Raw genomic sequence first — 28,000 nt, 5'->3', positions numbered from 1 at the left:
TTTTGCTCTCAGGGGAGCGCGGCGCGCGGCCCCGTGACTTCACCGCGCGCCTTTAAAGGGACCGCGCGGCAGCAGAGGCGAACTCGGCGCGTCCCGCGGGAGAGTAGGGGTGGGCGGAGCCGCGTTCCCAGGTAGGTTCGGCCGCGCTCCGGCTCTACTTGCAACGGGCAGGTGTGGGCCCGTGCTCGGATACGAGCGGGGCGGCTCTAGAACAGGTGCGGCTCGGTACGGTGGTGCGCGTGTCGAGCTGCGGCCGCCGGGCTGTCGCTGCTCGGGATGCGCCGCGGGCGGCTTCAGCCCTCCTGAGAAACGCGCGAGTGCCCGTCTGCAGAGTCCGTGTCGGGCGGACCCGCTCCCCTCGGTCGGTGCGGGGGCATCCCGGGCCCCGCCCCACCTGCGGGTGGCGCCCCCAGCCGGGTGGACTTCGCCCCGCGGTGCTCGCTGGGCCGCTCCCTTCGTGCCGCCGCCGCGGACGGAGATGTTCCTCTGCTGACGGCCGACCCTCCGCACAGTAAGCAATGAAGCGGCTCTGCCCGCGCGTGCTCCCCCTCCCCTTCCCGTTGGGCGTCGCGTTTTTTCTCTATTGAGAAACTCGGGTTCCGTCGGGTGAATTCGTCTGATTAGTGGCATTTGATTAGCGACCCGATTAACTTGAATTATTCGGTTACGATTCCAGTTTTATTAATTAAGAATACTAACTCTTGGGAAAACTCTGCTATCTAAACAAAAAGGTTCAGGGATGACCCGCGCGAAACTTGCGTTTATTCTTAATCAACTCTTATTTCAACATAGAAAGAACTCTGGGCAGCGCAGTTCTATGGCCGCCGGCAGCGCAGCTGGAGGCAGAGGCGCGGGGCTGAGCGGGCCGGGGCTGCGCGTTGTGTTGGTGCTCCCAGCGGAGGGCGGCTGAACGATAACAGCCATCCTTGTATCGTAGACAAAACCCGTCTGTGTTTGCGTAGTGTTTTGCAGCCGTCGCCTTCTTGAAGTTTACGAAAATCGATGGCGTCGCTCCTTTGTTGCATTTTTCTTTACTTGTGTCCTTGGTTTCTCTCTTTGAACTTTTTCGAAGTTGCTTTTATGTATCTCAAGAACTGGGTCTGTATTTTAGCTGCCAGTTTCTTTATAGGCTGCACATAACCCTGTTATATCTCTGCATGAGATCTTTCTTAAACGTTTTTGTGTGCGTTTGTGTTTAATTTCTCATCCATTTTATTTCATATCTATTTTTATATCCTCTGTGTAATTCTGCGCTCTCATGCTCCATCAGTTTCTCTTTCAGACAGGTAAGATAGAATATGGGGAATGCTTTCACATAATTCCTGCTGCTCTCCTTGAGTCCCCCAGAGTGTTCCTGGTGCCTTACACTGAACTTGATGCTGAGTGCAGTGTTTATGAGCAAACTCCTTGCTTCATGACGTAGATCATGGGGAAGTATTACTGGGACCAGTTGAAGGGAACCAGCCTTGTGCTGCTAATCCAGACATACCCAAGGGTGGCAGGGAACCATTCCTTAAGAGCATCCTTGAGGGTAGTTAGAATTTGAAATGCTTCTTGTTGGTGGAATTGTATTTCTCGGGGGCTTAGTAGAGCAGAGAAGGATTGTGCTAACAGTACTTTAGTGTTATTTGCTCAGGATTGTTTTCTTCTGCCTTTTATGTGGTCCTTTATGATTATTTGGGACATTGGTGAAAATGTTGGTGAAAAATGTCACTTGAAGTTCTGGTGCCTGTGGCAGGTTCAGCCCCTGCTTTGTGTCATGCAGCATAACACTGTGGGTGCCTCTGCTGCAAACAGCTCTGTTCTCCTCATCTCCCTCTTAGTGAAGGGGTTGCCAATTATAGCAGCATTTTCTCAGCACTATTAAACAAAATATTTGGAATTGCTGTTGACAAAGCAGTGAGTTAAACTGTGATGAGGAAAGCATGGTGCGGAGCTGTGTGTGCTGATTATCAAGGCAAATCTGTGCCCTCATTGTGCAGCATGAGGATTTCCTTTATTCCTCACCCTGGTGGGTATTCAGGTAATGATCCCTACAGGGCTTCTACCTGACTTCACACTCTCTCAAAGGATGTTGGCTCGATGTGCGGTGTCATCAAACCAACTAATTTAGGGTACAGTTATGTGGTCAGATTCTGCTTCCTTTTCCTTTCTTTTTTTTTTTCCTGCCTGCAGACATATCCTCCAGAAGAGCATTCTGCTCACACCACGATGCGGTTGTTCTGGCTGTTGCTGCTTTGCATCTGTTGGCCATCGCCCCTGTTTGCTGGAGGCATCACCCGAGTCTATTACCTGGGGATCCATGAGGTGGACTGGAATTATGCTCCAACAGGAATGAATGTGATGAGCAACCAAAGCATCGCACGTAGCCTGTACGTTTAGTTCTGTAAGAACTGAGTCTTGTGCTACCTGAGTAATTTTGTGCAAGTATTCTGGGTCATCTAAGCAAGCAGGAGATAGGATCAGCTGTGTGGCCTTTATGAGCTTAATGGTTAACTTGTTTCTGTGTTCTTACGATAAAGCTGTTCCTGTGAGGAAGCGAATGGTCAATTTAATGAAGCATCCAGTGACCAGTGCCAGCTACGTTGGAGGGAAGTAAAAACACTATAATAGAGCAGATTGTGTAATGCTCTGCCCTGGGGTTTGCATTTCCTACTTCCAGTTGGTGATGTAGGTATTCTGAAGCATGACAACTTTTCACTTCCATGGAAATGAGTCCATGGGGCTGGCTTGTTTTTGTTAATTGAGACTTCAAGCCTTGGAGGTGATGCAACTTGCTTAGTGAAATCTTGGGGTTGTTTGGAAAATGTTCTGTTTTTGTGAGAGAAGTAAATCTGGAAAGTGCAGTAATCCCTTTGAGTCACTACAAAAACAGTTTGTTCCCAGTTTTCAGCATAACAAACTTTTGTTTTTTGTAGCTTTCCACAAATTTCTGAAGGCATTTGTTTTTAGTCCTTTTTCTATGACAAATTATTTGTTGGCCTGCCCAGCCGCTCAGTGCTGTGTGCCATAACAAATAGCACCCAGCGGTTTCTACATCTTTCAGAAATCCAGCAGGAATAGGAGGAGGGCAGAGGAAAAGCAAGGGCTGTCAGTTCAGCACGAGTCGCCTCTCTCTGGAGATGCCAAATAGGCTCAGTTTGTTTGCAGAAAAGAAGCCCCCAAGGTCAGGCTGAATCAAGTGACGCAGGTATTTTCATTGGTACCCACAGTGATAACAAATGCAGTATTTATTGTTCACTTTCTCTTGGAGTACGTGAAGAGAAGAAATGAAATGAGGAGCTGTTAACTCTTCTAAAGCTGTCACTGCAAACAGTTAGCTAACAGCGCTCCTGTGTGCAATGATTGCAGAAGTGAAACTGCTAGCAATAAGAACTGGTAGGAGAATGGCAGATGTGGTAAAACAGTAGAATTCTTTAGTTTGAAAGGGATGGGCTATGTGGAGAAAGGTTGCTAGAAGTCTGAATTACCCATATACTTTGATACTAGCTAGAGGGATGGCTTCTCAAACATGAGCTTTAGACTGTATAGCTGGAGCCCAGCCCTCCACAGCTCTGAATGACAAAGGCAGCGTTTACTCTTTTGACCTCTGCTGTCTGTGTTCTGGAGATGAGCGCTGGCTTTGCCCATTTCAGAACAGTGAGCATTGCTCAGTCCTAAGGGGGTGGGGAAAGTAACCCGAGCTCTCATCTCCGCCTGTGTTGTTCATATCTGGGCCATGACTCATCTCTTTATCTACTAAGAAATAGTCATGAAGAGCAAATATACTCATGTCTTGAACTTTGGCACCTCTGGAAGCTATAATGTGCTGGGTGTATACCTGCCATACTTGCCTGTCATTTTGCAAGTAAATGGCAAAAAATGAGTTGAAAAGCACCCTTCAGGCTGCATATCTCAGCTGGAGAGCTGTGAGATTATTATTAGTATTTTTAACCTTGTTTGTTGAGCCAGCAACAAACCCTACAAAGGCATTGAGATGTGTTTCCAAAACACGATAAAGGCTGATGGAGGAGAGGGAAGGGCTTTGTTCTTCCCTATGTCCCTTGTCTGTGACTGCTGGAGAAGTGCCATCCTTCACACCCCACAGTTTGCAAAGTTCAAGATGCGCTCTGTGTCTTTCCATGATGAGTTCAGGACGAGGCCATGGCTGTGTGTCAGCAGGAGTTTGCCCCTACATGTACCTGTAGCAGTTTCTGGACTCACAAAGCCATTAGCTGCCCAGTGTCCTCTGCTGAATTTTGTGTAGCAGATGATGCTGTTGGCTATGCTGCCTGTATGGTGCTGTGTTCCCCTCGCAGCTGCTGGGTATGGATGTGTTATGGTAGAGCACGGGAGGTTTCTGTGATGCTGAAAGCTTTGGGTCTTACCTGGGAGCAGCAGTGACACACAGCTTTCTCCAGTGTTATATTCTGTTTTGTGTAATGTGTGACTCACAGTGTCTTCCTCTCTTCTGAATTTAACAGAAGGGCCTCAGTGTTCCTCCAGCCTGGCAAGGACAGGATAGGAGGTACTTACAAGAAATCTGTCTATAAGCAATACACAGACTCTACCTACACTGCTGAGATTCCCAAACCGGCGTGGCTGGGGTTCCTTGGGCCCATCATCCGAGCAGAAGTGGGAGATACCATTAAAGTACACTTGAAAAACTTTGCTAGTCGGCCGTATACAATCCATCCTCACGGTGTCTTCTACGAGAAGGACTCTGAAGGTAAATGAACCACTGCCATAAAAGAGATGGATTTTTCTGATTGGGAAACTGAAGAGTATGCACTGAGAAGTGTCTGTAAAAAAAAAAAATATCCAAAAATCAAACAAAAAAACCAGCTGCACTTTGGTCTGTACTAACCCAGCATTGTGACTTGACTTACCTTCATGGATCTGGGAGCAGTCTTCTGACCTGGGCATTGCAGTACACAGTCCAGATTTCCTGATTTTCATAGAACCTCTAAAACTTGCTTCTGGGAGAGTGGCACAGGAGGAGAGTTACAGTAATTATTTGGAGTGTTCCTAAGAATGAAGTATGAGGCCAAGGAGATGCGATTTCAGGCGAACTCTAGAGACTTGTAGGAAGGCTGACTGGCACATGGTGTTGAAGGCAAAGCAGTGGTAGGGAGAATGAGAATAACCTTTCTGACTCTGTTAATCTGTTTGTTGGGCAAGTTGCCTTACAGTGGTTCTTTGCCTTGGTTTCTTTTTGAGAGAGTGATGTTTAATTGCTGCTTCAACCTTGGGTTGCTGAGTCTTGCATTGAAAGATGCTATCCTCTACTTGTATGCAGCTATCCGAGTGTGAGAGGCTCATTATAAGGCTATGTGTATGAGTATTTCTGCTCTTCTTGAATGGACGTTGATTGCTCAATTGTTCTAGGATCCCTGTATCCCGATATGTCCCCCCAGGATCAGAAGAAGGATGATGCTGTCTTCCCAGGAGGGAGTTACACCTACACTTGGACTGTCCCTGAAGATCACAGCCCAACAGCTGATGATCCGAACTGCTTGACCTGGATCTATCACTCTCATGTTGATGCACCAAAAGACATTGCATCTGGATTAATTGGGCCATTGGTAACATGCAAGGAAGGTAAGAAGGGAAAGCAGCTGAGGGCTGTGGTTTCTGGTAGCGAAGATTTTTGTGGTGACTTGAATAGAAGCAGGATGAAAGAATGCTCCAGTGGGCAGCTCCCACTTTTGTAGGGAAAATGTGACGTGACTGGAGATGACAACACCTGTGTTCTGGTTGGGTTGCAGTCATTGAATTGTCTTCATCCTGTTGTGGCCAGGTAGATGAGTTTGTAGGTTTGTTGATTGACAGGGCTACTTGAATTCATTTTAAGAGAAGGAATTTTGCATGAGACCTAGTTTGTATATTTTAAAAATAGAGATACTGATTGATTTCAGCACTCAGAACATTGAAAGAGTTCTAGTTCAGCCATGCAGAGCTAGAGCAGTGTGGGACTGAGCTTGCAGGGTTATATCAGAAGTGTATGAGATTACTGAAGCTCTGCAGTGTGCCAGAATGGTGGAGGAAGCATCCACCTGTAATTTGTGTGATAAGCTGTTGTTCTTTTATTGGTTCTTTAAGCCTTTAAAACTAGTGTCTGCTTTTCTGTATGAACGGGTATTCATTCTTTTCTTTCCCCCTAGGAATACTGACAGGCACTTCTCAAAGGCGGCAGGATGTGGATGTTGACTTCTTCCTTATGTTCAGTGTGGTGGATGAGAACCTAAGCTGGTACTTGGATGAGAACATTGCATCATTCTGCACTGATCCAGGATCTGTAGACAAAGAAGATGAGGAATTCCAAGAGAGCAACAAAATGCATGGTGAGTCAATTCTGTAAAGCCACCGCCTTTGCCCAGATGCTCTGGATGGGTCAGTGCTCTGATATCTTGAAATGCGCTTTCCGCTGTTGTATGTCAGGCTGTGGGTAGAGAGGAAAAGGGGTATAGAAAGCTCTGAGATCAGGTGATAGGCAAACTATCACAAACTGCAGCAGCTCCAGGAAAAAGAAAGTATTTTGTTTTATTCTTTGGCTTGAGTGAGTCTCTGAGTTGTTTGGAGATTCTGAAAAATGGTTTGTGTTATGAAATGAGTTGTAGAGCCAAGCTCTCCAGAAGAAGAAGAGCAAGGTTGGTTCCCCCTTCAAACATGTCTGCTGTGACCTGCAGGTAGAAGCTCTGCTGGCCCTTTTTCTAACTTCTGATTTTAACTTGCTTGCCTTTTCAGCTATCAATGGTTATGTGTTTGGGAATCTCCCTGCACTGACAATGTGTGCTGGGGATCATGTTGCATGGCACCTCTTTGGCATGGGCAATGAAATTGACATTCATACAGCCTACTTCCACGGAGAAACACTCAACATTCGAGACCATAGGACAGATGTGGCCAGCCTCTTCCCAGCCACTTTTGTTACAGCAGACATGATCCCTGGTAACCCTGGGAGATGGTTACTGAGCTGTCAGCTCAATGATCACATACAAGGTAAGACAGAGGCTGGAATCTGTTCTGCACTCTGTGGCTTCCCTTTTTTCACCCAGTGTCCATCATTGTCCCCATCACGCGTCTTGTGATGTACAGTGTGATGAGGGGCAGTGCCTTGGGCAGCATTCCCAGTAGAAATGTCCATAGTTAAATGGGTGATTCCTTGTCTTGTATGAAGTAGGGTCAATTGGCTGCTAATATGTAGGTCAAACTTACTGGGAGTGGTGTGATGTTCTACATCAATTGCTGGTGAATGATAAATTTGACACAGCTGAAAGCTGAGATGAGACAGTGCCCTAAAAGTGCTAGTTCCTTTAAGAATTCCTGGTGTGATACATTAGAAGAAGGCTCTGTTTGCTGTCTGTCCGTAATCACGAAGCATCCAGAGTTTAAGTGTAAGGAGCTCTGCTCACCAGCAGAAAGAAGCTCCTTTCTGTGGGAACAACCCAATCACCTCAGGCATGTACCTTTTGGGACAGCAGAGGAGGAGAATCCAGTTTCTGGTAGAAGGGTGCTCTGTTCAGTGAGAGGTGTAACGTTAAGCTGATGTGTCCTCCACCTGTTGTGGGCAGCTGGGATGGCTGCCATCTATGAAGTCCGGCCGTGTTCTCGGCAAGCTCCGGAGCCCGCCCTGCAGGGCAGAACTCGGAAGTACTACATAGCTGCAAAGGAGGTGCAGTGGGACTATGGGCCTTCAGGACGTGACCGCAGCAGTGGGAAACAGCTGAGTGAGGTGGGCAGGTAAGCTGATGGTCTTTCAGCTGTAGTTGGAGGTCTCCAGTCTGCGGGGGGAGGTTGGTTAAGATAATATGGGGTTTATTCCTTAGCAAGCTGTGTGCCTGCAGTTTGCATGGAGTGGCCCATCTAGAAATATCAGCTGCTATAGCTGGGCTGCACTGAATGCAGTACTGGGTATCTCAGGGGACTTCACATGGAAGTGTGCTGTTTTGTTTCGTAGCCTTACCTATAAGCTCCAAGAGTCTCCATTTGTGTAGGATGTGAACTGCTGCTTTTGTCTCTGCGCTTCATTGCTGCTTGTGTCTGACCTAAGAAGAAATGTAGAGATCTGATGAGCTGTTAAGCAAACAGGTCTTGCAGCAGACACAGGGTGGCAGAGCTAGCCTGCAGATATGCTTCAATGTAGCCCTGCTGCAGCAAGGAGTTTCTCGGAAATCAAATCTAGTGACCTCTTGACATCCTTCCATTCTAGTTGTCAGATGGCTTTGATAGTGGTTGGTTGAGTGGTTTCCCTTTCAGACTTTGGCAAACTGAAACAAAGACATGCTTCTCTCTCCATTCCCTTCCCTAGGAAGCTGCTGGAGGGAGAAGTAGAAGTGCAGAGAATTTAATGATTTACCCAAAGCCCCGCAGTGACTCTTGCAGACCTTAGAACTGAAAGCTGTGACTGGTCCCTGTAACCAAACTGCCTCTCCTGCAAGGCAGGTTACGTCTGTGTATTGCTGAGGATGTGACAGGAGAGGAAAATCTTTACAGCTGTTATTTATTTTTGATTTTTCATAAAAATGAGACGTTATCTGTGTCTTGCATTTTTAGCCCTGCTGAGCAGTTTTTCAAGCGTAGCCTCTACCGAATTGGAGGAGTCTATTGGAAGGTGAAGTATGTGGAATATACTGATGAGAGCTTCCGTGAGGAAAAACAGCAGTCTGAAGAAGAGAAACACCTTGGGATACTTGGTAGGAATCATCTAGCAATACAAACCTCTTTTGGTGCTAGCATGAATGATGGGCTTATGTAAGGAGTGCCCTTGTTTCTCAGTGTGGTAAGGTGTTTTAATGTAGAATGTAGGGAATTGCCTTCCTGCCAGAGCACTCTTTGGAGGTCAGCAGTAAGGACTGGAGAAGCATGTTATAGTATTTGTGACAGTATAGTGTTTGTGACTGGATGAGCCTGTGGGTCCATTGAGTATCACCAGGGTGCTCACAAAAAGCTTCTGCTTCTGTGCTCTCCGTGATACCCAGGTGAATGGGAGCTGCTGAATCACAGCCTGAAGCTCTGATTGACCTCCTGAGGTGAGCACTGAGTCAGCCCTGGAGCACAGGTGAAGGCAATTCTCCTGTGCTGCCGGAAGGGATGGAGCCTGGCTGTGCCTCTCCCAGAGCCATTTAAGGGCTGACTGCCAGGGGGAAGGATCCCTGCTGGAGATCCTTCCTCTGGAGTTTTGCAGTGAGCCCAGGACACGTGTAAGCATTCTATCTATTCTCTTTCTGTTATTATTTGCTTGCCAAACTCTCTGGTTTATTTCACAATTATAATATCTTTATATTAATTGATTATACAGCAAGTATGAGAGGTGAAGCAAAGTAAGAATATAGGGAGTCTGCAAGGGCAAATGAGTCATGCGAAGGCTGTGAGGTATGCAGTAGGAGCATGGTCCAATTTCCTGCATTAGTGTAGACTAATGAGAGCAGAAGTTAGTGATAGTGGTACTGGGAGAGGCCATGGGAGGAAGGAGCACATGGAATAAAACACAGATCTGTGGGGAGAGAACAAGGGATGTTGTTACCAGCAGTAGCCATGGGGAGAGAAGTGACAGAGGGTAATCTTGTGTATGACTTCATAGGAATTGTAAATATTTTTCCCTAAAATAAATAGGGAAGAAACAAAAAATGAAGGTCAGATAAGCATCATCCACAGGGGGAGCTGCGCAGACTCATTCAAACTCATCCCCCTCCCCTCTGTTCCCAGTCTGTTCCCATCCGCCTTGGATCAAAGGTGGCGCTGCCTTACTTTGTTCACCTGGTTGTCCTGTTTTGCTCTGTTTTGACATGCTTTCTCTGCTGTTCGTGTAGGTCCTGTAATAAAAGCTGAAGTTGGTGATACCATCCTGGTGACATTTGCTAACAAAGCCTCCTGGCCATTCAGCATCCAGCCTCATGGAGTGTCCTATGGGAAGGCATGGGAAGGGATGCTGTACCATGATGGTTTGTGGCTCATTTATTTTTATTAATTCAATACTCTTCCTGGTGGTAGAGCTCCATAGCCTGTGCCTCGTCTGTGTTGGAAGTTCTGAAGGAAGGACTGAATGTGCTCAGGAGCTGGGTGGCACTCTGCCTGGTTCTCTGGGTCTGTCTGAGGAAGAAGTGAAGGAATCTTTCTGCAGATCTTATGCCCAGGGAGGATGCCTGAGGTAGCATGGTTCCAAAGGTACCATTTTCACCTGAGAAATGGTAAAACTAAACCTCAGGCTGTTTCTGACTGCTTGAGACCTACTGAGAGCAGCTGAGTGCACTTTCTGAACACTTTATGTTATACCTCAGCTGTGATGTGGATGAAAGTGTAACTGGTGAGAGGATGCAACTGGGTTTGTACAGACTTTAAAAATAACCGTGCCCATCTGTTTTTGAAGGTGTGTCCCGAAATGGGGTGTCTGTTCCACCTCTGCACAATTTTACATATGCTTGGACTGTACCGAAGCACGTTGGGCCGACATCCAGCGACCCTCCCTGCCTGAGCTGGATGTACAGCTCTGCTGTGGACCCCATCAGAGATACCAGCTCAGGCTTGGTAGGCCCTCTGGTCATCTGCAAGCCGGGCACTTTGGATGACAACAACAAACAGGTAAAAAGGATTTTTCCTGCCACGCTCTTATCAGATTCTTTGTATCCTTAAGGGGAAAGGAAACATCCTCAAACCATTGAAAATAAACACGTGATAGTATGAGTTCAGGAGAGTCTAATCTAAGTCAGAAGGCAGGTTGACATCAATGCACTTGGGTGCTGCAGGTCTGGTGGGAAAGGCCAGCGTTCAGGACTGCCCTTGAAATAGTTTCTGGGCTTTGTTTTAAAACTCAGATGTGAATGTACCTTGGGTGTGACTTTCTAGGTAACTTTGGTCCTTGAGAGTTGTAGTTGACTGCCTGAAAATACTCTTTTCAGAGCAAAAGAATATTCACTGCAGCCTTAGAGGCATTGAGGAGCCATCTTAACACACCTGCATGGTGTGCACACAACTGAAAATCTGCATGGTGTGCTCAAATGACTGTGATGCTTTGAGGTTTGGGGGAGTCTCACTTGTTCTGCAATGTAAGCTCATTTTCAAGCAGAGCTTACTACAACAATTGAAAATCTGCTTCAGTCTTTGGTTGTGACGAAAGTGAGATCTGGGAAATGGCCAGAACTTGCTCTTGGAATTTCAGTCAGGGATAACTCAATGCAGTAAGCCTGGGGAAGGCAGTAAACCAACCTGGGGAAGTGCAAGACGTTAACAGACTTGTGAGAAATGGTGGGCAGCAGAAAAACAGCCTGGTGTCACCTTACCTGTCTGGCAGTTTAGATCAGGGAGTGGCTGAAAGATCTGGACACTGCTGCTGCTAAGCCATCCTGGGGGAGTCTGCTTTCACTGGTGGCAGGGTGTAGCTAAATGGAGAGTTCTGAATAGATTGGAAGATTCACGTTTCTGCACTGGTGAGCAGGTTGAGCAGAGAGGATCACGAGTGTATGAAGTGTGCTGTGTGAAGGAACTGTGGTAATGATAAGAGCTTTTCAGTGTTGAGAGGCAATAAACAGAACAGGTGGACTTATCTGGAGATGTATGATTGGAAGAACCATCTGGGGCAGCAATTCCAGCTCCATGATATTAAGTAACCCATTAATTGGGAAAGATGCACAGCCATTCCTCACACATACCTACGTGCTGCAGGCTGCAAAATGCTTAGCCCTGTCTATGGTGTTTTCCTTTGTACAGCTAAGGAAACAGATACCAAAGTAAGCATCTGGACAGTACTGGCAGTGTTCTGTTAATGGGGAAACACCATCCTGTGCAGTGCATCTCTTAGGAGAGTTAACGTTTTTGAGGCTTTAAGGCAATACAAAATTCCCAAACTAAGACCTGTGGTAGGAGAAAGGAGGGGTGGGTTGTGATTATAAGCCGTGTTCTCTGGCCGACATGTAAATGTAAGTGTGGTGGGGAAGGAGGCAGTGTTGTCGTGCTCCTCTCCTGATTTTGATTGCTTTGCTCACTTGGCATACCAGGGCAAACCTGAGAGTGGTGCTTGTAGAGCAGAACTGAAACACTCAAAATGAGCAAAGCACAGCCCTGCCCTCAGTGAGCCAAGTTACAGGAGAAGGGGGAAAATAAGAGACAAACAAAACAGTTTGATCTGTAAGGGTAGTGAATGGGGACATTTTAAAAAATTAACAGCTGTCATTGTGATTGTATCTTAGAAAGGTATCGACAAAGAATTTTACCTTCTCTTCAGTGTGTTTGATGAGAACCTCAGCTGGTATTTAAGTGCAAACATAAAGTACTATTTGAGGATGGAAGAGACTTCTCTGAAAAAGGATGATGGCTTTGAGGAATCGAACAGGATGCATGGTATGGCCTGATGCTGTTCTGTGGGCAGCAGGAGTGAATCTGCCAAACACTGCTTGGTGCTCACCCAAAGTCTGAGCTGGGAACCTGGAGTGGCTGTGTGTTGTGCTGGGCTGAAATCAGGCGAGGCCAGAGAGCGGGTGGGACGTGGGGTGAGAAGCACTGCTGTCTTGGGAAGTCTGTCCTGAGTGTGTTCACGGATGAATTAAGAGGAAGATGCTTTTCCAGTGGGAAGCTCACCCTATCCAGGCAGATGCACAGAATAAATCTCCTGGCTGATATCTGCCGGAGAGTGAATTGTTTTCTCCTTTGCAGCCATCAATGGATATATGTTTGGTAACTTGCCTGGGCTGGATATGTGTGAAGGAGACAATGTGTCCTGGCACCTTCTGGGATTGGGCAGTGAAGCAGATGTACATGGAGCTGTGTTTCAGGGAAACACTCTGCAGATGAATGGGATGCGGAAAGATTCAGCCAACCTGTTCCCCCATACATTTGCTACTGCCTTTATGCAACCTGACAACAAGGGTAAGAGTCTGCATACTTAACCCAGCATTAGGATAAGTCTCTGGTTGTAACAGGTTGTTACTGTGGCTGGTTCATTAGCAGTGTGAACTCTTGCATATTACAGGCTGAGCTGTGCATTGCATCTTGTTTAGACCTATTCACAAGCCCAAAGCTCTCGTCTTTGCACCTGATTCTGGAGAAGAATGGGAGATACAGAATCTTGTCCCATCATCCCAGATTGATTCTCTAAGCTGCCACTTCCTATTTAGTATTTGCAATAGTAGCTCTGATGCACTTTGCTGCCTGTAATCCATAGAAACACGCAGCCATACCATTCAGAATGAAGCAGAGTTGTGGTGTGCAGAGGTTCACAATAACAGACCTGTGTCTTCCCAGTTTGGGAGTTAGGCACACAGTGCTACCTCGCCATCATGCCTCAGATGCTTCTTGTCCCCTCCCTTTCAGCTTTTGCAGGCTAGATCTCTTGCTTAACCAGCAGTGGTAGCATAGTTGTCACTTCCTTGGCTTCTTCATGTCTAATAAGCTGCTTGTTTTGTGCAGGATGGCCTGCTGAGGTAATATTTGTGTGGGACTTTGTCATTCCTGATTGGTTTCTCCGTCAGCTCTTTTTAATCTTAGCCTATGGCAGCCAAGCTCCCTAAACAAACACCCATATCTGCTCAGCACGCGTGCCGATGTCACACACTGTGGGAAGCACTGCTTCCTGGCATCTTTGAAGCAGCTGATGTCCTGTTTGTGCCGCCTCCCGCAGGGACTTTTGAGATCTACTGCCAGACGAGCAATCATTACCAGGCTGGAATGAGGGAGCAGTACTCGGTTTCCAATTGCAACAGGAGGGCTCTGCCTCCCGCTCTCCCATACAGAGCGGTGCGCACGTACTACATAGTGGCAGAGGAGGTGGAGTGGGACTACGCGCCAGACCGGAGCTGGGAGAGAGAGCGGCACAACCACTCTGCTGAGAGGTACAGCCTGAGCTGGGGAAGCCCTGGGCAAGGTTGTTCAACAGACCTGAGTCAAATCTGTTGGATGTCTTGGCTGCGTGTTGCGTGGTGCTGTGGCTATACCCAGTGCTGCAGGGGCTGGTGATGTAGCCCAGGTGTTGCTGCCAGCCTTTGCAGCTGAAATGAGACTCTGGGAAACCTGTCAGCTGCTGAGCCCTGTACCACGGGCTCACTGCCTGTGCCTTGTGAGCATTTGAGTAACACAGCACTTGTTTTGCACTTCTCAGCTATGCCGATATATTTTTGAGCAATAAGGATGGACTGATTGGCTCCAGGTACAAGAAAGCAGTTTACAGGGAGTACACAGATGGGACATTCCAGACCCCTAAAGCTAGGGTAAATGGTGACGAACATCTGGGGATACTCGGTAAGGAAATGTGCAGAGTATTTCATTCATACAGGTGGTGCTTGGGCTAAGGGTTGTAATCTGAAGGCCCCCTGCATACTCAGGTGTGTGCTGTGTATGCCAGCAAGGAGAAATCCCGAGTGTCCAGATCTGCCAGCTTTGGATAAAGCAGTAAAGAGGGTCCTGAGTACAGCCCCGTAGTAGAGCAGTCAGAGATGTGGGTGAAAATCTGTAGGTATGAAAGGTTTTTGGAGGAGGGAGTAATAGTACACAGGCTTTGCAAAATGCAGAAACACTGTGGTGTTGTAAAGGTCTGTGGAGACATTCCTTTAATGAACCCAGGACTGCAAGTGGTGGCAGGGCAGAAAAGTTGAGGCCATTTGAAATAGACTGCAGTTCTGATCTGTGATGCTGGCAGTCCATATTGAGTATCGCCAATTTTTTTGAAACCAAAAGCATCAGATAAAAAAATGTTGTAAAATTTGGTGTATATTCAGAAATTAAGGTTTAGTTGGATAGGCTACAGCTAAAATGTGTAATAGCCTTCATTTCCCTCGTTGTGAAACTCACATTTTCTTGAACTGGGACTGTTCTCCAATGCTCGCTTCTGGTGGTAGAGTTATGGTAGTGATGAGTCAGGGGAGCATCATATGTACTACAAGGGAGTATTTCTGGGGAGAAAAGAATGAGAAAAGTGGGGGATAATCTTAGAAGATACGACAGTTCTTGCTGGTCTTAGAGTACATTACTACTATTTTCAGGTCCTTTTCTGTGGGCAGAAGTGGGAGAGATTCTCAATGTTGTATTCAAGAACAATGCTTCACGACCCTACTCCATTCATGCCCATGGGGTGCTGGAAAGGCAGGCAGGACAGCCACAAGTAGCACATCCTGGTAAGTGTCCTCCAGCCTTATTCCTGCACTAAGTTAGGAAACTAATTTTAGCCTACAGCTAGATTGTTCCTTTAAATAGGCTTAGATGTACTTGTTTTCTTCTCATAGAGGACTGGAACAGAACAAAACTGATCTTTCAGGTTCACTGTGTCTTTTGGCTGTCACTTATATGGGCAGCCCAGGGGAGTTTTTGTGTTTCTGCTCTGACTTTGGGGTAAATGCAGCACATTTTTTCTGTATAGCCTTGTCCCCCACACCAAGCATGGTCTGTGAGAAGAAGGCTGATCACTGTTCTCAGCTCTGGTAGCCCTGGCCTGATGGCCCCTGTTTTTCTTCATGATCTGTCTTTGTTGTAATGTGCACAGCTGCTTTCCAGGATGCTGACTGAAATTTTGTTCATGGTCCAGATGTCCATTTATGTAATTTTTGGTCTCCTTCGAGAGTATGCTCATCAGAAGGTTATCTCTGCAACAAGCAGGCTTTAAGTTGGACTCTGTCTTTCTGAGATATATTGCTAATAAGCAAAATATTAGCTTTAAAAAGAAATTTGAGCATCATAAATGAACTTCAAAGGAGTGAAAGATTGTTCCAAACATCACAGGTGCTGAAGAGGGGCAGAATTCCCTTGCTCCGGTCTAGTCTTAAATGTGGCAGATAAGACTGAGTTGTGCTAATTCCAGTTAGTGTGCATCTCTTGTCACTCCTCTGCTTTGTTTGTGAGAGGGGAGCTTCCATCCTTCTTTCAGCACCTGTGAGTGATGCAACCTCCAACAATGGGTTGTAATTCTGAGACAAAGTGGTCTTTTGTTTTTGTTCTGCTTTGCTGCCCCTCAAAGTTGGGGGCTCCCTTTATCGAAGTGGTGCTAATGGTGCTTCTGTCCTCAGGTGACATAGTGACCTACCAATGGGAAATTCCTGAGAGGTCTGGTCCAGGGCCGGATGATTCAGCCTGTGTCCCTTGGGTTTACTACTCCATGGTAGACCCTGTGAAGGTAAACTACAAGAAGATAGAACTAAAAAACAAGATCAGATCAATTTTTGTCCTATCTAGGAAACAATGCAACTTGAGTATATTTTAGGAATTGGCCCAGGTGAAGGGCAGAAAAACCACCTAGTTGGCATATCTATCATTCTCTTGGGAGAGGGGATCCTCTAAATCTGCCCTGGTGTTTGTCACTATTTTCCTAATGCAAACCTACAGGAAAGAATTCCATGTCGTGCTGAAATTAACCTTCCCTCAGTTATTTGCAGGATGTGAGGACATCTCCCAGTGAGTTCTCGCTTCAGTTGGGGAAAAGTTTAATTCAGGAAGGCAGAAATTGTTCAAATTTAGAACAGAGAGATAAAATAGGAAAATTCTGAGCTTTGCTGAGATCTGCTGTCGTAGCACTGATTTCATAGGGAAAATGACCTGAATGATACTGCAGTAACGCATCACATTGAACCTGGAGATAATGGACTTTTCAAGTTCTGGATGTTTTTGCAGTCTTAGAGTGGGGGTTATTTTGATACCATTCACACTTGACTTTGATTTGCATTCATAAGAGCTTGCGTAGTCTCTGTCCTTGTGCTCTGCTCCTTGATTGCTACCAATGAGAGTTCATACACAGCAGCACAGTGTAAGTGGGGTGTGATGCAGGGAGCAGTTGTGAAGAGGGAAGAGCTCAGATTTTTTTCCCTTCCTTTGGATTAGGATGTGTACAGCGGTCTGATTGGACCCCTGAAGGTCTGCAGGAAAGGGACGCTGCAAGCTGATGGGATCAGGAAGGATGTGAAGAGGGAGTTTGCTCTCCTGTTCCTGGTTTTTGATGAAAATATGTCCTGGTACTTAGAGGAGAACGTGCAACGTTACAGCAGTGGAAGTCACAAGGATATTGACCTGTTGGATGAGAAGTTTGTGGAAAGCAACAAAATGCACGGTAATGCTGGCTGGGCTCTTTGGCACCCAGCTGTCACTATCTGTGCAGGGTTATTAATGACTCTCACCACTATCAGCAGTCAAAAAAGCCCAGAAAACAAGAGCCTGACTTCTGGTGATTTCCCTCACCCTTTCCCTTCAACGGTGGCACAAACGAAGTTAAACTCTTGGTTAAACTCTCGGTTGTTCTCAGTAATGTAGGACATATGCCACAGATCTTTGATTTCCAATGAAGGCTAATCATTATGGCTGTCTTCCTCAGGAGAAACAGCAAGATATGGGCTGGAGAGGTCAATATCTAGTGTGCCTGAGTGACTCTGGACAGGAAATATTAGATGTGAAATGAGATGTCAGATTGTTTTCATTCTAGTCATCTTGGGACCATTAGAATGTTATATTTCAAATGAGTTGACCAGGCTGTGTGACAGCAATATACAGACAGTAATACACAGATACAATTTAGCTGATTATGAAGAAACCATCCTATAGCAACACTAACAAACCTCCTCTAAAATCTTGTGTTATTTACGGTTCCTTACATACTGTATCTGTTTTTCCACCTAAAGTATTCTCAGTAATACCAGCCCCTAGGCAGCTGCAGCGATGAGAACAGAGTTGTGCTGTGTGCTATTATTACTGCCTATTTTATAGAGGTAATATAAGGAATCTCCAAATACCAATGTCTGTTCAGTTAAGTTGTCAGCCCAATGTTATAACTAGTAAAGCAACACACCAAAGCTGAATGCTTGCTTTGGGCTGCCCAAAGTGCCCCTGGCAGATATGGGAGTAAAACGTGGGAGGTCTTGTTTTTAGATCAGGTCTCTTCCAGTATTTTTCCTTCCATTGTCATCTGAGCACGGCAGTCGCCCTGTAAACATTAACCTGCTCACCCGTTGTTTTGGTTTCTTTTCTGCATTTGCAGTCAAAGCATTATTCCTTCTTGCTATGCCAATTATGAAATGAGGTCCCACCATGTAGTGATTTCCTTTTTTCCCTTGATGATTAGCACACAGTGTGTGCAGGCAGCATAAGACACATAGAATGACAGGGTTCCTGTTGGCAGAAATTGCCTGTTGTCATTCAGCAAGTAAATGTTCGAGTTGTGCATTTCCCTTGTTTTGAGCCAGACTCTGGGTTTTCTGCAAGTAATTTTTATAGATTATTTGGGGTGAATTACAGTGTGGCTTTAGGTGCGAGCTGTGTCTTCTGTATCTGTTAACAGAACGAGTATGTAATGTGTCTGTAGAGAGACTGCCAAACGTTTTGGGACAGTGTTGTATGGAAGATGTGAAATACTGATGCAGTGGTTCCTAGATGAGCTTTAAAACATCTAACTTGTCCTGTGCTTTCTTCCTTTGAGGTGATTCAGCATTTTTACCATTTCAATAATAGCTTTTTTTTTTTCCCTGCATGTTATTCACTGCCTAGCAATCAATGGGAGGCTCTATGCAAACTTGCCTGGGCTGACCATGTTTGAAGGAGAGTGGGTGAACTGGTACCTGCTGGGAATGGGACAGGAGATTGATGTCCACACAGTCCATTTTCATGCTGAGACCTTCATATACAAGGTAAGAAGATCCTGCTGATAATAAAATGACCACTGATGTCATTGCATTTGCATGACTGACTTGAACTTCTTGAATGGTTTTACAGGAACAGTGCACAATGTGCTATTATGTGCCCAGACTTGATAGGCTGAACCTCTGTTTATAGCTGATATGCCTAGCTAATGTTGCTTTAGTTTAGGCATTATTTGCTTTCTCAGTTACAGCCCTGGAGCTGTTATTTGAAATGTTCTGTAGAGCTTTGATAAACTGTAGTCACACTGAAGTGGTCTCCAGTAAAGCTGACAATTTTAGAGATGCACAGAGCGCATGCAAGTCTCCTTTCTCCTTCACAGAGTGGCAAAAGCTACAGAGCAGATGTTGTGGATCTCTTTCCTGGGACCTTTGAAATGGTAGAGATGCTGGCTGGGAACCCTGGGACGTGGCTGCTTCACTGCCATGTGTCTGATCATATTCATGCTGGCATGGAGATACTCTTCCAAGTCTTGCCCAGACAAGGTCAGAAATAATCACTACTTACTACCATCAGACGTGTAACACCATTTTCTATGAATGCTGCTGAATTCTGTTTGCATCACGCTTAGCAACTCTTTTGTACTATAAACAGCTAGTTAATTGAGCATATAATTGCCATTAAGACATTCCCTTTGAATATAGTAATACTTGCAGCTGGAGGTAATAAATTGCTTTTGGAATTTACTTTGCGTAGGGTATTATTATCAGATTTATTTTAGTTTGAGTTTGGGAAGCAAAGTTCAGCCATCAGCGAGCAATTGTTGTTGATAAGGATATTACTGGTCAGAAGTCAGGTCTGTTCTGGACTCAATTTGTTCAGCCCACACTTTGTCACCTGCTTCTTGTTTCCTTTCAGAGCCGGTGCCTGTGGTTTTGAACTACGATGAAGGTAATGTATGGCTTGCACTGCTAAGGTGTGTGTGTGCGTGGCAAAGAATTAGAGATCTCCTGTCAGTATGGAGACCTAGATTTGTGCTAGAATGAGGGGAGAAGGGAGGAGCACGAAGACAGTATACAGCCTCCTCAGCCAGACTGGGCAGCATTAGCCTGATGTTTGGCTACTGATGGGTAATAGAGAAGTTCCAGGTAAGTTAGCTGATCTGTCTCTTACACACCTGTGCTCTGATGATAAAAAAAAAAAAAAAAAAGGTAAGATGCTTTGGCTTGTTTGACCTTTTTAAGTCAAAAAAACTCAGTGGCCTCATACCCTACTTCTGCATATGAATTTATCATACAAGCAGAGATTCAAAGGGTTGTAAAAGAGGATGCTGTGATTTTTCTGATTCCTTTCAAATGAAACTCACAGGGATCATAGATTAGTTGTTTTTTTTTCCCCCTTTTTGGACTGTCAGTGCCTGTATGGTTGAGGGAGTGTTCAGATTAAGTCCCTCCAGTTAGTCATAGTGGGTGCACCACCAAGCACAACTTCTTTCTGGTCTGTTTTACCCACAGAGAAAAAGACTAAGCATGTGCTGTCATTCTTTAAGGTTTTTTAAGAAGCAGATGGTTGAGCAGAATGAGGGAAAAGGAAAGTAGTAGATGACTTTTTTTTCCAGTTCTCTGGAAGTAACATTTGGAAGAGCTGATGGCGGTGCGTTCTTCCCTTCTTCTTTTCCATCTCTTTACAACTACTCCTGTATTTCTCAGCTGCTTTCAGTAAATGCAGCTGAGCTGGTTTCAGAGCTTCAATTGGCAGAAAATACAACCATCTATTTGCAAAGCTTCAGTCTTGGTACTGACAATTCTGCTGTCTTCTCAACAATGTTTTCCTCAATCAGAATGGCTGTGAAGAAAAATAGGAAATGTAGTTTTGACAGCGACAGTGTGACAATACTTAAATAACTTGTTCTGCATTTACTTGAGCATCAGCCTATGTATGCTCATGAAGGAAGAACCTTGACTGAGGGTTGCTGTCTGTGCCAATAGCTGCCTTTCTCAGGGGATTTCTGCTGTTTCACTATAGAAGTGTAAGAGCTCAAGATGTGAAGTGACTCAATGATGGTGAGGCTGAGAAATGCATTACAGCAGCAGAAGCCACACACGGGCAGTCTGGAGCAGAGTGGGGACCTCGCAGGAGCCCCAGTCCAGATGTTCTCATCTCAGTTCTTTTCTCCTAGCTCAGCCACTGCTGCTTCACACAACCCCCAGCTGCCTTCCTCATGAGTGGCTTAGCAGTGATTAGCTGATAGGGCTGGGATAGCTTGAGACATGCTGGGTTTGTGGGATGGAGTGGAGTAGGGAAGGAACCTTTTATTCTCAAATTTCTGACCTGAGTGGTGTGGGTCTGTTGGGTTCATGGGGACTGGGTCTGCTTTAGCTTGCTTTGATTGTGTTGGGTCATTCTTTTGCTCTTTTTCCAGAAGGATTCTGAACCTTTCCGTGCTAATGAGAGTGGGAAATAATACAACTATTTTTTTTCCCTCTCAGGGGCACAACCTGAGGATGAGGATGACTCCCAGAAGGTCAGGCTTTTTGGAGCTAAGTTGCCTCTAGGGCAAGTAGAAGCTGCAGTCATTATTCTAGCCATTACAGGATTGGTCCTCCTCCTGGTTGCTGCCTTTCTCCTGGGAGTCGTCATCCACCTCCAGAGGCAAAGGAAGCTGAGACGGAACCGGAGGTCTATTCTGGATGATGGATTCAAACTCATGTCTAAAAAGAACTCGGGGCTATAACAGCCACATACGAACTCTGGCTGTGTCCACATTGTGAGCATTGTCTGCAGCAAAGACTTCAGAGTATCACTTCCATTGCACACTGGGCTTCTAGGAGCCAAGGTGGGGAACCCTTTCCACTGAGTGAAGGCCAACAATGGGAGTAAAAGGTCCTTCTAAAATACTTCTCATCCACAAGAAAGGAAAGAATTTCCCAATTTTCTCTCCAGAACAGATTTGGTCTTCACTAGAAGCTCTTGGACCAAATCCAGTCTTACTCCATTGCCAGAGCTGAGTTGGGCATTGCCTCAGTCTCACAACCAAACTGTGAGCCTTATTCCTCCCCCCCGATTAACTTAATCTGTGGATCTGTGGTTTTAGTGTGGATTTTTTTCTGATGAATCAAGTAAGAATGCAGTAGACAAAATGTTAATTTAGAGTTGGATTGCTGTTTTTTGATGAGTAATTGGGCAGATGTAAGTTCAGGGCAAAGCATGTTGCAGTGTCTGAGAGCTACATCGTGGAGCATGGCAACAGCTGTGCCTCACAATCAGCCTTGCTGATGCATCCTTGTGCAGCACTGTGGGCAGTGTGTTCTAAGCACAGGTCTTGTGCTGGGAGTTGAAGATTCCCTGTGCTGCAGAGCATCTGGTGACTTCCCCCTGCCCACAGTTCTGCTGGTGAAGTGCTGCACCCCAGTATCTGTACAGCTCCTTTGCAGCAGGATCGAGGCTGCTGTGCTGTTCTATGGTGTGGCTTGCTTTCATACATTTCCCTGCAGTTCTCTCAGTTCAGCTGCTGCCATAAGCTGAGCCAGAGGCTCAGTGCAGTGTGACCTGGGGCAGAAGTATGAGAGGGCTTCCACTGACAGAGTGTCAGCAGTGTGCTGCTGTGACAGCCCTGGGATGGGCTGTGGCTGCAATCCCTGCACTCGCCCAAGGGGATGTGGGGAATGATGCCAGGAGTGAGCATTGCTGGTGTGTGGGGTGGCACAGCCCTGGCAGTCCCCAGACCCTGTGTCTGCTATCAGGTAATGCCTGTCCTCCCATGGTCACGCTGCCCTGTGTGGTGGCACTGAGGTGCTCTTTGAGTGCTCCTGTCTGCATGCTCTGCTGAGTCCCTGTGTGTCTGTGCTTATGTACTTCTGTCCTTGGTCTTAAATGGAAAAGGTAGAAAAATCCTTTCTGTGCGTCTTTCAGTGGCAATTAAAGCAGAGCTAGCTGAGTGGTTCTAATGATAAGAAACTGCTGTTGGCTGTTTAGGTGTATCACTCTTTTATTTTGAGTGGTGGTTATGATGTTCTTAATCATACTCGATTCATATTGGGTCCAGCTGCTCTTTCTTTTGGCAAATGGGGGGAAAGTTCATTAATTTCCTTTCATTATAGTTCATTAAACTTGATGAGGAGCTGGAGGGCTGTTGAGCGCTCTGAATATGAGCGCTCTGCTCATTGTCAGCCCTAGTTCAGCTGCTGCTGCTGCTACAGGCTTCCCACTCCTGGGCAGATTTTAACTCTGTCATCAGGAGTAAGAATTGTGCAGGAAACTTTCATTTCCAACCCCACTTTGTCAAACAAACAAACAAACAAACAAAAAAACGTTATCCACTTGTGCTGAGAGAAAAAGGAGTTGTTTTAAAGTATTCATCTAAAAACAGAAAGGAGGAAGTCACCTTTTCTTCAGTTCTTCATCTGGGTTTGTTTCAGTGCTGGCTGTGAAGCAGGGAGGTATGGGGCTGGAGCAGGATCTCCACATCCTGTGTGTTCCTTACCCAGCAGGCTTCCTCTGTGTGATGCTGGGTTTGGGTTGATGGGATGCTGCTGGAGGTCTGCTCTCCAGCTCTGTCCTCAGCCCAGGCCATGGAGGGAGCCTCACTGAGCAGCTCTTCTGCTTGGACAAGAGAGGGCAAAGTTTTCTGTTGGTGGGGGGGACAGCTGTGACAAACAGTCAGTGACTTCATGACTGCCTCATATCAGAAGTTGGTTCTGCCAGCTGGTGTGAGTATGTGGAGGAGGAGATGTTTCACAGTTCTGGTGACTGTGAGCTGCCTGTGAGCAAATGTTTGCATTGGCAGCATGCCTTCTGAGCACCTGACAGCATCTCCTTTCTGCTCATCCGTGATGCACAGACAGCTGCCAAGGAGTCACCTCAGCTTGAAGACTTGAGCACGAGCGGCAGGACCAGGCTCAGCACTGCTGCCCCAGGGCACACAGTGGGATGAAGATGGCACTCCTTCATTTTACTCCGTTTAGCAAAGTGTAACACTTAATGGTTTCTGAGCTCTTTAAAAATATCACGAGAAAAGTACCCTGTGTTTTGTCTCTTTCTTTCTGTGATTGTACAGAGAAGGGTGTGGGTGACCCTTGTGGTTCAACCTGAAGTAAGATCTGCTGTGATTTGCATCTGTGACACCTCTGAAAGCGGGGACGGAGGTGTAATGTGCAATTGCTCTGTGCTGACTGAGACCCCTCTGAGCTGCTCCCAGCTCTTTCGTCCATGCAAAGTAAGCTATGTAAGGAAAACTCTGCAATGGTTTGAATTGGATCACAGAACAGCTGAGGTCATCTTGTCCAGCCTTTGCTCAGCAAGGACACCTGTAGCAGGTTGCCCAGAACTGTGTTCAGGCTGCTCTTAATAACTCCACAAATGATTTCAGATAGTAAATACAGAAAAGTATTGAAAGTGTACCCATGTGGGCACAGGGAGTGAAATGCAGGCATCCGCGTTTTTAGGTAGCTTAATGCTGTTTCACTTCATAGTGCTGTTAAAAGTACCAGAACATCTTCATAGGAGAGCTCATTTTTTATGTTTCTTCTGTGGGATACGCAGAAGGAGCAGCTACTGCTTCCTATTGTATGTGCTTACAGCAATATGAGATTTACACAAGTCAAAAAGCCTTCAGGACTTGCAAGCAGAAGCATAAGAGGTTATTTTGTATCTTGTTTTGCTTTCACAAACCATGAGAGTTAAAGTCAGATTAACCTGAGGCACACGATAGAAATAGACTAAAACTGGTAACTGCCAGAGTGTCTTTCATGTGTAATGTAGTCTTTGGTTCTGAATTAAATGATGTGCTTTGTAATATGTAACCACCATGCGGGCTGTTTGCTGTGGTTATAATTTTGTTGGCGCAGCAAATCACAGGAGCAGTGTAAGCCCAGAGCTGTGTGCACTTACACTGCCCAGGGAAAGGAACTGAAGCACAAGGGCTACAAAGCAAAGCAATCAGCAGGAGCACAATCAGATGGATCTGAATGCAAGCAAAGGCTGGCATTCCTCTTATTCCTACTCACTGCCAGCAGGGCCTTCAACAAATCCTCTTATATCTGTATTTCCACAATGTTGTCGTGTTCTTACGGCTGTCCTGCCTGTCAGTGCTCTCACTGGTAGGTTCCCGTCCATGCAAATCCACAGGAGGAATTTTAGAATGACAGTGCATTAGGATAGAAGGAGCAGCACCAAGATAGCTGAGCTTGAAAAAGAGAAAAATAATCCCGCACTGTTGGAATCACCAGGATTACAGCGGTAACCTCTCTGAGCTGTTGCTCCCAGAGATGTCCCTGGGCTGTCAGCACTGCAGAGCCCCGAGGGCACCTGGTGAGCAGCACAGCTCGGTGCTGGGCTCAGCCCTGTGGCAGCCTGGGCAGCTCCCCTCCCTCGCAGCCCTCCTGCCCCCATCTGCATCGCTGGAGGGCGGTTTCACCCATTGCAGAGATGCTCGGAGCTGGAGGTGTGGATGTGGCTGGCAGAGTGCAGGCAGCAGTGCCTGGTGCTGTGTCACTGAGCGCTGCCTTGTGCAGCTTTTGTTCTGAGATGTGTTTGTAACTCTTGTGGAAATGAACCGTGATGCTGAAAAGAATGTGAATTTATGCAGCTTTTCAGACAGACAAAATAATTTTGTACCCTGTCCATTGAAATAAAGTGAACCTGAGCTTCTCCTTTGTGTTTTTTTTTCTTTCTGTTTTTTTGCTTGTCATTTTCAGATTGCACAGATTGACTTCTTTTTCACCAGGCTCTGTTTTCCTGCTGCTCCCATGTCCCTCTGTCTGCTTTTGCTACCTGGTTCAGTGCAGGTGAGGGCTTATAATCACCAGACTGGTTTGGTGCTCCATCTGCCCTTCCTACAGGGAGAGCATTTTCTTGGGTATCAGCAGCATGTTATGCACAGAGTCCTCAAGCTGCTGCCAGGCTGCAGATGAAGATGTGTTTCTTACAGCTTTGGTTCAAAGGAATTTCTCACAGTCCATCGCTGTGATCCAAGCTGCTGTTTGCAGGATGGAGCCTCCTGGGACAAGCAGAGGCAGAATGAGCACAGAACTCTGTGGTGAAGCAGGGAGCTGCTTGCCATCAAAACACATGCTGGGCCCCAGGGTCATTCTGCAGCACTAATGGAGAAGCTGTCTCTGAAGGGAAGGAAGGCAGCAGTGTGGGGATGGGCTGTGCGGAGCAGAATGATGTCCTCAGTGAGCAAAGATGCATCTATACTGCTTTCTTTTTAAATAAAGCCACAGAGGGAAGAAAGGGGAATGAGAGAGAAGCTGTTTGTGTAACCAAGGTACCACATGTGCTGAAACACTGGTCTCAGAAACTGCTGTTGAGTTTTGTTGCAGGCTACTCTGGCAATGGGAGAACAGCAGGACTGGGCATGTGATTAGTTGACAGCTTTTACAGGAAATTAGAATGTATGGTGTTAAAATTCAAATACTGCCAGTCTCCAAAATCAATTTGTTTGTTAATTTGTTCCTATTTGTGGGAAAGTAAATCTATTGCCCGGTAGGCATTGTTTATAAGCTTCAAATCCTCTGGTGTTCTTGAAAGGGTTTATTCTGCATTCTTAAACCTTGAGAAGGAGAGTTCCATTTCTTTTTCAGTTAATCTGCAGTTGGTCCTGAACACTGGCATGGTTTATATAAATGTACGTACAGATGTTTGTGGACGCACATCTAGCAGCAGCCAATCGATGTTTGCACAGCACGTGTCACTGAAGCAGTGGTGTAACCATGGAGGGGGTCCTCCTTCCACCAAGTTTTTGCAAGCCCTGTAGGAATGTAGGAATGCATCCCATCCCACGTGAAGGATTTCATCTGCGAAGTTCCCAACTTGTGCCTTTGTGCTGCTGTTACACAGCAGCTGTGCACGGAGCAGAGTGGGGGTGTTCTGTGGGGGGGGGGTACACCACAATTTTCAAGCTGTAACCCCTTCCCAACCCCCCCAAAAAAGCTCAACCTGCATTTCTGGACTGAAAGTTCTTGCTTTGATGCCTGAATAGAACTGAATCATGCATTCCAGTTCTGACTTCTGAAAAAAACTGAGACAGTTTTATGTTAGAACTATGGTATCTCTTTCAAGAAGATTACTGTTAGCAATGGGAAATTGAACTCATATCTTCAGTCTCCAAAGATGTTCTGGTGCTACTGAAATGTTTCATTTATTTTTACAAGGTATGACTGAACCTGACGTTTCAAGAAATAGCCATCAGTAAAATCTCGTGCAAGTTCTTCCCACTGTTTGTCACTCATACATTTCAGGAGACTTATCCAATTTCTCATCATCTGTAACTTACAGAGAAAGCACATGTGTTATAAAATGATAGTGACCACAATAAGGCACAAGGCGGGAGAAAAGCAGCTGTCTGTCCTCGTACCCGAAGATTACCTGAGGAAGAGGGCCTGACCTGCTGCAGCTTGAAGAGCAGCTATCTGGGCTGGGACAGCCACCACATGCCTGGCTTTGGGTTGGTCCCTCCTCTTGCAGCCATTGGTTCTCAATCAAGGCACCTTCCAAAAAGTGCCAAGGAGTGCTTGGAAGCAAAGCTTGACCATAGCACAGCAGCTTCCACTTCCTCCCAAGCTCAAACCCCTCTGACTCCTCTGTATTTCTATACTCTGCCCAAAGATTTGACTGCAAGCTTTGTTTCGTGGAACAGCTCATAGCTCTTGGCTCTCTCTGCAGCTGGTAGAAGCCCTCATCTTGCAGGTCCCAGCCAGGGCCCCTTGTGCTCGTGTCCAACCTGCACAGCCACCTCCCAGTCCTGCAGTCACGAATCTCCTGCTTTCAGGGATGCTGTAGGTGCGTGGTTCTGAAATGGCTTCTTTATGGGTTCTCTTCTTTTCCAAGAACGGAAGCGTTTCACAAGCTGAAGAGTTCTGTGTGAAACTACAAACTGTAGATGCAATAAATATCAGGTTTAACTGTTGTTTTATGAGCAGCCCTCTGAGAACTCTGCTGCTGCTGTCACGGCTGAGTTATGTGATTTCCCGAGGGCGAGGCTGTACAGAGGTCTGATGAAACTGATGGCGGTGTTTCATTAGGCAGCACGTTCCCAGGAGGCCATCATCCATCACAGCATCCAATCACCACCAGCAAGGATTCTGGCTGTGGTCTGTGGCTGCGTAATGCACCTGTTTGGGAAACTCAGATAAATCTCTGTGAAGGGAAGTCATCGTGCTGAGCTGTGCTAAGCACCGTGTTAAGGCAGGTTGGAAGGCTCACAGTAAAATCAGACGGACTGTGAGGAAAGGAGTCTGGCATTATTCAACTCAGCCAAAGAAATACAATGAGCAGAAACACCCAAAAGCACCAGCTGAGTTAAAGTAATGTTAATTACTGCGTGCTATAACCTAAGGGACTGTAATGAAGCAGATTTTGAGAGATTACACAAGGCTAGCTTTATGATTTTCTAAGAATGTAAATAAAAATAGGAGATGTTACTTTTTCTTGGAGTTATGCACAGTGCTTTTGCTCTTAATTCCAACATTTTCAAAATTCCAGT

The 28,000-nt window shown here is 46.1% G+C and overlaps 1 protein-coding gene across 4 annotated transcripts; it reads left to right on the top strand.

The window, feature by feature from the left end:
* The first annotated feature begins 3 nt into the window (after window positions 1-3).
* HEPH (hephaestin) lies at window positions 4-25,164 on the top strand. Of its 4 annotated transcripts, none has more exons than XM_052673523.1 (21): window positions 4-131; window positions 2,176-2,372; window positions 4,464-4,708; window positions 5,368-5,580; window positions 6,144-6,323; window positions 6,727-6,981; window positions 7,554-7,722; window positions 8,536-8,675; window positions 9,792-9,923; window positions 10,349-10,560; window positions 12,165-12,315; window positions 12,628-12,840; window positions 13,592-13,802; window positions 14,069-14,208; window positions 14,949-15,080; window positions 15,966-16,072; window positions 16,774-16,999; window positions 18,427-18,566; window positions 18,899-19,061; window positions 19,435-19,467; window positions 21,006-25,164. In XM_052673523.1, exons 2-21 carry the CDS (start codon window positions 2,212-2,214, stop codon window positions 21,248-21,250), a joined length of 3,468 nt encoding a protein of 1,155 aa, XP_052529483.1. In that variant the 5' UTR covers window positions 4-131; window positions 2,176-2,211; the 3' UTR covers window positions 21,251-25,164. The 4 variants fall into 4 exon arrangements, with proteins under 4 accessions (XP_052529483.1, XP_052529482.1, XP_052529484.1 ...); XM_052673522.1 differs by lacking the exon at window positions 4-131 and adding an exon at window positions 392-511; XM_052673524.1 differs by lacking the exons at window positions 4-131; window positions 21,006-25,164 and adding an exon at window positions 392-511 and having other exon boundaries at window positions 19,435-19,732.
* The last annotated feature ends 2,836 nt before the right edge of the window (window positions 25,165-28,000 follow it).

The sequence above is a fragment of the Tympanuchus pallidicinctus genome, unplaced genomic scaffold (assembly GCF_026119805.1).
Source record: "Tympanuchus pallidicinctus isolate F22 unplaced genomic scaffold, pur_lepc_1.0 scaffold13, whole genome shotgun sequence".
NCBI lineage: Eukaryota > Metazoa > Chordata > Aves > Galliformes > Phasianidae > Tympanuchus > Tympanuchus pallidicinctus.
This window is presented reverse-complemented; position numbering and strand designations above follow the sequence as displayed.